General features: G+C 50.2%; 1 protein-coding gene across 1 annotated transcript in view; it reads left to right on the forward strand.

The window, feature by feature from the left end:
* Positions 1 to 10219, forward strand: part of PTPN11 (protein tyrosine phosphatase non-receptor type 11) — a 63768-nt gene that overhangs the window by 21120 nt on the left and 32429 nt on the right. The window contains exon 6 of the mRNA XM_007938271.2: positions 8759 to 8855. Within this exon, the coding sequence (XP_007936462.2) occupies positions 8759 to 8855 (97 nt within the window). The remainder of the gene's footprint in view (positions 1 to 8758; positions 8856 to 10219) is intronic.

Raw genomic sequence — 10219 nt, forward strand, 5'->3', positions numbered from 1 at the left:
GTGTATCTACTTGAGGTACATGTTTACCTCATATGCCTATATTTTGTTTGGCTGGAAACCACAGGTGTGGGTTCAATTCCAGACCTGAAGGGCAGCTAGGGGCCATAGTCTCAGTGGTTCCACCACGTGAAGAGGCAAATTTTGATCTTGCTATTTTATGTCTGCTGCATGCAGGCTGAAGAACCCCGGGAGTATAGCTTGACTGTACACTGAGAGGTTGGCAGTTGGAACCCACCAGCCGCTCTGTGGGAGAAAGATGTGGCAATCTGGTCCCATAAAGATTACAGCCTTGGGAACCCTAGGCAGTTGTTCTTTGTCGTTTGGGTCACTCTGAGGTGGAATCGACGGCAATGCATTTTGGGGTTTGGATGTGCGTATTAGCTAAGAAAATAAGCCAGACCAGTCCACGGCCCCACGAGGAAAGGCAGCCTCGTTTAGTCACTGTAGCACCAGTGACACGTGGTAGGTACCAGGAAGACTTTGTGGACTGGTGGAGCTGAGCTGTTTCCAATAGTGAGAGGGAGCTCTTTGGAATCACACCCTCTGCATGTGTATTCAATGAAGAATGGTTTTTTGATGGTTAAAGAGTGTGGAGGAATGTTCAGACTTTGCTTTGGGACACTGTGCTTCACTGTCATACAGTTGATTTTCATCTGGAGCCTCTGTCTGGGGCCCAGTGGCACGTTTTCGTCTTAGGGATCCTGTACCCACGTGCTTGAGAGGGCCTCATTCAGGTTTACGTGTTGAATTTCAGGAAGATTTTGGTTTCTCAGCCTTGTGTTTCTGATTAAGAGAAACAACAGCCACCATCTTACTACCTGGAGTTTTTTCCTAGTGATTTAGAACTTGTTTTCCTTGATAATTTGATTTTTGACTTTGATTTTTAAAAGCGCTGCCTCTCTCCGTTACACAGACCTCTCGTCTCTGTCGCAGTGATGATGTTTTCACTTTGCACGGGCACTGCAGTCCTGTCACCGCCAGCTCGACAGGCATCCCAGGTCCCGCCACCTGCTCTGCGACCCTTCGTGTCTCTAGGAGAGGCAGTGTCTATTTTCCAACCCACAGTCCATTTTGATTTCTTCAAAGTGATTACATCGGCCTCAGGGGAGGTATAAATTCTACCTTGAGATGGTTGGGTTTTATGGAAACAAGCCTTTCAGTGTGCCCCACAGCTGTGTCTAGAATCGTTACTCTGATTGGTGATCTCTAGCGGAAACTTTCCCCTCTGACTAAGTAACGCCGCAGTGAACAACCACCCACCAGCCAGGGCTCCAGCCTAATACTCAAAATGCCCAGCAGTGTGAACCTGAGCTGCCGCCAGGATTTTCCACCCTAGGCCTGTGCTCCCAGTTACTTGGTTAAAGAGGCGCTGTCTCCCTGTGGGTAGAGCATCTCAGTGGGTAGAGGTTTTATCCACGAGCTGAACGTTCCATTCTGGAGACCTGCCCTTATGCCCTTCAGCGTATTTGTCTGTCAGCAGCTCTCTCTTCTTCTGTTCCTCACTCCTCTAGTGGCAGGCATTTCTCAGGGTTGTTTCCATTTGTGGAAGCTGTGTGACATGTGTACAGAAAATGTAGGCACTGAGATGTTTTAGGCTCCTTCACGTGTCTGCCGAGCCTCGTCCCTGCAGTCCGTCCTGCCCTCTCTGACCTGCAGCGTGAACCTGCCGTGTGCCTTCCTGTCACCCACCTTCCTGTCACCCACCTTCCTGTCACCCACCTTCCTGTCACCCAGGCCTCTCCTGCTCACTGCCTTTTCTTCTCCCAGCCAGTTGACTCTGGTGGTTCTCTGCGACGTGGTCTTGGCCCTCTGCTCACCTTGCTTTCACCCCACGTTTCCTTGGGGAGCACTTCATTCTCACCCTATCTCTGCGACCCCTAAGTTGATGTCGCATTTGCGCTCCGGCATAGCGTCTTCTGAGTTGCCCTCTGGCTGCTGTCACGTCTTCTCAGACGGGAGCGTTGGGAGTAGGCCCTGTGTCTCCTCCACACCACGTGGTCCTGCCTTCCTGGCTCTGCTTGTCGTACTGTTAATTCTCTGGCCCTCTGGCCCAGGGCCCTCAAAGCACCCCGTAACTCCTCTTTCTCCTCTACTTTGGCAGTCACCGAGGCCTGTTGACTTTTCTTTACTGATGTCTTTCTCATCTTAGAGGAAGGAAGGTGTGTTTTCAGAATTCTCTAGAGAAACTGAATGAATGGGTTTTTGGGTACACAGGCAGTCCGTGACCTGCAACGGGATTCCGTTCCAAGGACTCTGTCCTAAGTCAATGCCGACATAGTCGGATGCCTCTTTTTTAAGTTTTCATTATCATTGTCTTTTATTATCAGTAACTTTATGAATCCGATATTTATTATCTTTGGGGGTTGGAAACATCACCTATTAACATGCAGATATGGGCTGCAGCATTGTATGTGGATGTAAAAAAACACAGATAGTCATGAGTGCAATTTGCCTTAAATATGTTGTAAGTCGGGACTACCTGCATGTGTATTTACAATTGAAGGAATTGGGCTCACGTGATTGTAGGGGACTGTGAAGTACAAAATCTGTAGGCCAGGTAACAGGAAGAGTGAAAAATGGAGGCATTTGGGCATGATGTCTGTTTATAGTCTGTGGGCAGGACACATTCTAGGGGAAACTCCCTTTTTGCTCGTAGGCCTTCAGCTGATTGGCTGAGCCCCACCTGCACCATGGGGCCTAATCTGCTCTACTTAAGACCAGCTGGTTAGATCATGGGTACCCACTTCACAGTAACACCTAGCCTAGTGTTTGACCCAACACCTGGACACACAGCATAGCCACTGGGCACAAAACTTAATGGTCATGGATGGAAACTAGCATTGATAGTGTATATCATGTTGCGTATCAGGGTAGGGACTTCTATAATGTCATCTTACTGCATCCCCTGATCTTATAGGATAGGTGTAAGCTTTGTTTTTTTTAGAGACAAGGACACATGGCAGCAGAGACTTGAGTCCTGGCCCCCATCATCTCAGAAGGCATGAGCTTTTCTTTTGCTCTGGCCGTGCTGTCTCTGCTCCTCCATTCACCCTAATCTGTTCTCAGGTCACTCTTCTGCTCAAAAACCTTCAGTGTCTCCCTGTTTCCTAACACACAGCATTTTCAGCAGTACAGAACACCTGTTCAGACCTTTGAAGGCGAAGACTTGGGAGCCCCAGGGATGTGACTGGAAAATGGGTGGCTGAGGTTGGAATGGCCAGGACTTCTCACTCTGAGTCTGTACCATGCCATGCGTCTCGGCTTCTCAGAAACCTTCAGTTGCTGTGGATCTCACTCCTAGGTTCCATGCCACTTCATTACTTATATACTTAATTATAGATTAATTATAGATTTGTCTTTCACTGTTTGCTGCTATTACAAAGCTCAGCACCTGTTCTCCAGGACCATGTCTTTTCATCTGTTTTTCTGCTTAAAGGCCACCTTGTTGGGAGAAAGGACGTGACTTGGCTCACAGCAAGCACCTGGAAGGAAACTATTTCTTGTGTTGGTTTTCATCTCTCATAATCTCTCACGGTGCTTCATAAGTGCTTGTCGGTCAGTTGGGACCTCCTTTGGTGACCTGTGTGTGTGTGGGGGGGAGGCAGTGGTGGTTCAGAGGTGGAATCCTTGCCTTCCATGCCAGAGACCCGGGTTCGATTCCTGGGGAGTGCACCCATCTGTCAGTGGAGGCGTGCCTGTTGCTGTGACGCTGGACAGGTTTTAGCTGAGTTTCTAGACTAAGATGACCAAGAAGGAAGCCTGATGCTCTAATTCTGAAAAGCAGCCCGTGAAAGCCCTCTGGAGCCCAGCGGTCTGATCCTGTTGTTTGTGGGGATCGTACGGGGGCGACTCAGTGGCAGCTGACATCACCAGCTGGTGGTGTCTCCAGCTGTCCCTTCATGTCTGGATGGACTCGCTCAGGCAGAACTGCCCACGTCAACGGCAGAGACACGGTGACATCAGGAAGTGGGTGCTGTCCCGCGTCTGTGGTGCTGGGTCCCATTGTGACGACTGCAGGAGGAAAACCGAGCGAGAAACTACAGTGCTTCTCCACAGAGCAGAAGACGCCAGAGGCAGACAGAAGTCCGTCCAGACCCACCAGAGACTGGGTTTGAGAGTCTGCCCAGGCGCTTACTGCTGTCGTCTTCACGGCATCGAAAACAGCGTGGCCATCTGCCCGACAGCCTCTCAGCTCCCTCCCTCTTCTTCAGGAGGCCACAGCCATGAGTGGGGTGGGATGGAGTGGGAGGAGCTTTTACATTTTTGTTATTAATTTCTTTTTAAACTTTTTTATTTTGCATTTCCAAACAGCCCCCAAAGTGAGGAAGTAGTACACTGAAGCCCCCGTTTCCCAGCGCCCAGCTGGAGCCCATCCGCGAACTTTCTGCTAGCTACTCTGCCCCATCTCCATCCCCTCTACTGTGTACCCCTCAATGTATCCACCCCTGTAGCTTTATATTTAAAAGTAAAATCATCACGCAGCTTGGTCTGGCCTTCCTGGTCACTGGTGTTCTCCCCACTTGGCCCTGTGCTCAGGGCGGTGCTGGGAAATGGCTGCTGGGTCGTGGCGGAGGTGCCTGGGGATCCTGGCCCTGTGGCTTTGTGCACCGCCAGCCTCTGTCCTTGGTCCTGTGCCTCTGCTTTCACTCACGAACCTGTCAAGAGCCAGGCCTGGCGGTTTTCAGTCAGAGGCCTTAGAAACTTGGAGGGTCTGTTCTGTTAATGGATCACAGTGACTCAGCATTTAGACTGGCAGGGTCTTAGGCTGGGAGCAGGGATGTTAAATGGCCCTAAGTGTAAGGGATGGTTCTGCACAATGAAAGGTTATCCCCTCCACGGTGTTGGCAGTGCCCTGAGACACTACTGAATGTACAACATCGACCAGAAGGTTAACTTTATCTCTTGATGCTCTTTAAGGTTTACTAGTTTGATGCCAACAGTTTACAGTAAGCACCTGGGAGGGGACCATAGCTGTGTTGGTTTAATCCCTCGTGGCATTTTGCCAGTGCTTGTTGATCACTTGAGACCTTCTGGTGACCAGAGTTTCCCGCTGCCCCTCCTTTCTTGGATGCCCCTTCTCCTTTTTGAGGGCTCAGAGCTTGATGCAAACCCCTTGGTTTCATTACTTGGGAAAACCGGGCATCTTGTAGCTTCTGCCCCAGCTCTGTGTCATCCCGTTGCTGCCCAGGCCCAGTGGAGAGTGGGCTGGAGACACAGGGACATCAGCCTGATGGGTCATTAACTGTTTTTTGTGTCCTAGGGCCTGCTGGTAGGGAGGTGGGAGGGTCACCGCTCGGGATTATAGCTCCCTCCAGGACAGGGTTGGCTGGCTATTCTTGCATCTCTTTGAGCTGTCAGCCTGGTGCTGGGTGGGAAACATCCCTCAGCAAATGGTAGCTGATGATCTCAGGGGGCAGTGGGGGAGCTTCTGTGGGTGGAGCGTGGCAAGTCACCCCTTCTGGATTCTTTTTATTTTCATCGACTCTAGGAGGACGACAGCCTTCCAACTGTGTGAAATGAAATGTGTTCAGGCAACTTGGGCTCCAGGTGTTGATGAGGCTGGGCCAGTGGGCGCTAAGGAAGGAACCGAGAGGAGAGAAGCACTGTTAGGCATTGTAGTCCAAGATGGCTGCCAGCCCCCGGCAGGTGGCGCCCAACTGTGCCTGGGACACGGCTCTGGAAAGCTCTGGGCCTGTCCTTTGTGGAAGCTCTCAGGCCCATAGGCCTGTCTTGACTGTGGGCTGACTGCTCGAGCCTCAAACCCATATGCAAGAGGCGACCAGGGAGCTAATGCAGGAGAAAGGAAGCCTCTGGCAGAGCTGGGAGAATGGTTCAGGTGAATGCCTTGGTCACAGAGGACTTCCTGGCCTGGAACTCTGGGGTTCCTTCGTCAAACGTACCTGTAGAGGAAGGGACTGGGGACAGTGTGCTCAGTACTGCTCCACGCTGCTGAGTGGGTCAGGGAACACCAAGGAAGTATTTGACATTGGTCTAAAGACTCAATAAAACTTACTAGGCACTAGATGTGCAGGGCTGTTCAAGGGAATTCTGGGCAGGGGGACTAGCAGGTAGGGTGGAGGAAAGTGGGGAAATCAAGCCCTGGGATGGTTTTCGTGTGGCTGCAGTAAGGAGCCTGTGGCGGCCTTCGGTGTGCGCTGGAGTCTCTTGGGGGTCTTGCTACCTGCGGATTCTGACTGAATAGATCTGGGGCAGCACCTGCACCTCTGAGTTTCTCACCGGCTCCCAAGGGATGCTCCTGCTCTGCAGGCCATGCTTGGAGCAGCCCGGGCACAGATCTCATGTAACAATTAGAGCCTTACAGCAAACACCGGCACCTGCTGCATGCAAAGCCTGCATCCCAGGCATCGCAGCGTGCTTTACCTCCGTCCCATGTACTCCTTACAGCTGCCTGTGAGGTAGCTATTGCCATTGTCCCCCTTTTACACTTGAGGCAGCTGAGGCACGGGCAGGTTAAGTGACTTGGCCAAGGCCATAGGTAATCAAGAGCAGGGTGAGCTTCACCCGGAATGTCTCGGTGCTGCTCTGTTCAGGCCTGCAGGCAAGCGCAGGGGCTATAGGTGGAGGCAGGCCCCTGAGGCAGTCCCTCTTAGCTCCTATGTGGTCTGAAAAGCTTGAACTTGATCTTGAAGATGGGGTACCTGGAAGGGCAGTTAAGTGGGAATATCTGACAGGATTGGATTTTCCTTTTATGGCAATTGCACTGGCACGTGCCCATCACAAGGGAAGCCTCATGTCAAGTTTGCTTCACCAGTGAGGGTTTGAAGGCTCTGCCGCAGCCAAGTTTGTTTTAAACCAAAAGCTAATGATTTCCTAGCCAAAACCAAACCAAAGCCAAACAAACTCCGTGGAAATCTTTATTGTTGTTTCGAGTCACGTGGCTGATTTTTAAGTGAATGACTCAGTTCTTAGTGTTGCAGCTTCATCTTGACCCTCCCTGCAGTGACCTGTCTCAAGATCTTCTTCCTGATCCAGCACTGTTGCTGGGTGCTGCTGGCTCTTGGTGCGGGAAAGGGCCTCACTGAGTGGGCACACGGCTCTGACAGCCAAATTGGAAATCATTCTTTAATTCAACCGCCTCATCCTCAAAGTGCTACATAAAGCATATTACAAAATACAAAACCGGTCCAGGTTTTGGCTAGCTGAACACTTCGGTCAGGAGCTCTGTGCCAGGGCCAAACATTGTGTTTTGAAACTGAGAGTCAAATACCAATTTAAAATCCTGACTTCTGTGCCTGTCTGTGAAATTCAGATTAATGACATGGAAATGGAACAGGGCTGCGATGCTGTGTGAAATATTGATTGGGTCTCTCCTTGTCATCTCTGAGGGTAGCTGTTTTGCCTTTTGTGTGTATGTATTCATCTCTCTGTGTGTGTATTTGTTTTTCTTTTTAGCTGACCTTTCCACTTACTTGATTTGCCCATTTGTAGTGCCTGCCCCGTTATTGATCCGACATAAAAGTCAGGCCTGTTGGAGACTAAGGACCCCTTGGAGAGGCGGTGTCTTCCTGTGAGGCTAGGCTGCCCGTGGCTGTCCGGTCAAGCCTCCCTCCTTCCCTGGATCTCGCTCCCCATCTCTTTCCCTCTCTTCCTGCTGACGTGTTCTCCTAACCACTTGCTGGAGGAGCCGCTGGTGTTCTCTTCTGCGCTCTCTGTCTTCTGTCCTCCTTGGACGTGATGAATCCGGCCAGGTGTTGCCAGGGAGGGAACAGGGGGGCAGTGAGTGGTGCAGGCAGCAACTCGGACATGAATCTCCTTCTATGGCACTGACGTGGGTTTCTGGCCTAGGATTCGAAAGCCTTGCTGACAAAGGTCACCTGGATCCCATGATCCAGTGGCACCAAAAACACCTCTCCTGTCCTCTAATGTCCAAAGGGGAGAGCTGGCTTTGGTTTGCTCCGAATTAATCGATGGTAAAAGTAAGCAGATTGTGAACTCCTCAGAAATGTGGATCATGGCTTCATTTATACATTCTACACCAATATTCGTTGACTGACATTCTTAATAATGGTTGCTTGTTATTTTTCCTGATAAATACTCATTTCTTGTAGAAAATATAGAAAAATAAAACATGTAGTAAAGAGAAGGAAAAAGTCTACCACCTCACTGCCCTGAAAAAATAACCACGCTCATTCTTTGGCATCCACCCTTCTGCTGTTTCTACATACACAGATCAGAGCCAGTACGTGCCTTACGTCTTACACTATTTCAGAAATTTGACCCCCATTTTCCTTCATTTGGGAGCTCTGGTGGCGTAGTGTCTAAGGCATTTGACTGCTCACCAGAAAGCTTGCAGTTCAAACCCACCAGCCACTCCTCGGAAGGAAGGTTGGGCAGTCTACTTCCGTAGTGGTACCACCTTGGAAACCCAAGGAGGGGTCGCTATGAGTCGGATCCGACTCGACGGCAGTGAGTTTGGTTTGTTTTTTTTTTCCTTCACTTGACCATCTTTGCACAACAGTCCATATTCTCCCAGGACATCTGTAAAGCATCTGCATAGTGCTCCTTGTGGGTGCGAGTGACAGTGTTCGATGGACAGCCCTTTCCTGTTGGACGTTATGTTGCCCCTGATGGACTTGCGTTGTCTACTGCGTGGACACGAACACCCTGGTGACGGCTGCGTCCGGCTCCAACCGTCTCCTGGGAGGAGTTCCTTACAGCAGCAATGCTGAGCTGGGCTTTTCACCTTTTCGTTTCCCGCCTTTGCCACATGATGACACTGACTGTTGTCTCTCTCTAGACACTACAGCAACAGGAGTGCAAACTTCTCTACAGCCGAAAAGAGGGTCAGAGGCAAGAAAATAAGAACAAAAATCGTTACAAGAACATCCTGCCCTGTAAGTGCCAATATTGTGCTCAGTGATTTTTGACTCTGGTGTCCCTGTAATGACCAGTGGGGCCGTGTGCCCTTCTCTGCCGACGCGTGGCAGTGAACGTGCAGTGCACACACATGTACGTGTGCATATTTCGGTGTTCCAAAGCTTTTTGTTGTTGGGGTGTATGATCAAATTTGTAAAGTGTTATGTTCCAGTGTCTCAGCATATCGCAGCCGTTCTGTCAGACATTATAAACCCATGCCTTGTGTGTGTGTGTCTGTCTGTCTGTCTTTCTAGGGGGAGGTGGGGGGGAGAGAGAATCATAGTCTTCCTCTCTTCTTATAAAAAATAAAGCCAAGACAGTTCCCTTCAAGTGGATTCCAACTCATAGTAACCCTATAGGATGGAGTAGAACTGCCCCGTGGGGTTTTGGAGGCTTTTTACAGAAGCAGGCGGCCTCATCTTTCTTCCATGGAATGGCTGGTGGGTTTGAACCACCAACCTTCCCTTTAGCAGCCGAGTGCTCACCCACTGCTTTACCAGGGCTCCTGTCTTTGCACTCCGTGGTGCCTGCATGTAACGCATGGAAGAGAGAGGGGAAGAAAGGACAGATGTGCTGCTAGGAGGAAGCAACGAGGAATCTGGCGAGAAGCAGTTGGAGCCACAGCGTGGGCCTCACGACCTTGGGGGTGCTCTCCCCTTGAATGTCTGCACTTTCACTTCTGCTCAGGGGGTGTGCTGGTCCTCATTACTAAGATGTAGGGATGTGGGAAAAGATGAAGGGACAGCAGTTTGCAGGGGCTTGAGGAGTATTGCTCCCCCACCCCTTAAAGGTTCCAAGCAGATGTTTCCACTAATTAACACCTCAGCTCTTTAAAGATGGTGAGTCTGAGAGAAAAGAATATAGTGTTTTGTGAAGAAGGACAACTGTATTCCAATTGTGAAAGACAACTAAATTCCATTGTAAAACAAGTTGCCTAGGTAGAACAGTGAGTTTTTTTTTTTTTTTTTAAAAAACCGATGATGGATTTGTGTTTTAGACTTTGGTCCCTCGAGCCTATAGACTCTTACCATCTCTGCTGCTTGTCTCTTAAATACCATGTTGACTATTGCTGTGTAACAAATTACCTGAACATTTAGCATCTAAAACAACCTTCATTACCTCACAATTTCTGTAGGTCTGCAATTCCAGGGGGGCTGGGGTGGGTGGCTCTGCTCGGGGCGTCTGCTGAGGCTGCAGTCAGTGTGGCAGCTGGAGCTGTAGTTCTTTGGAGGCTCGACTGGGGAAGGGCTGAAAACCAGGCTCATTCACATAGTTCTTGGCAGGGTTCTCTGTTCGTCAGCACGTGGGTTGCCTCACAACATGGCCTCCGGCCTCCCTCAGA

This window comes from Orycteropus afer, unplaced genomic scaffold (genome assembly GCF_000298275.1).
Source record: "Orycteropus afer afer isolate SDZICR_OR568_19922 unplaced genomic scaffold, OryAfe1.0 scaffold00048, whole genome shotgun sequence".
Lineage (NCBI taxonomy): Eukaryota > Metazoa > Chordata > Mammalia > Tubulidentata > Orycteropodidae > Orycteropus > Orycteropus afer.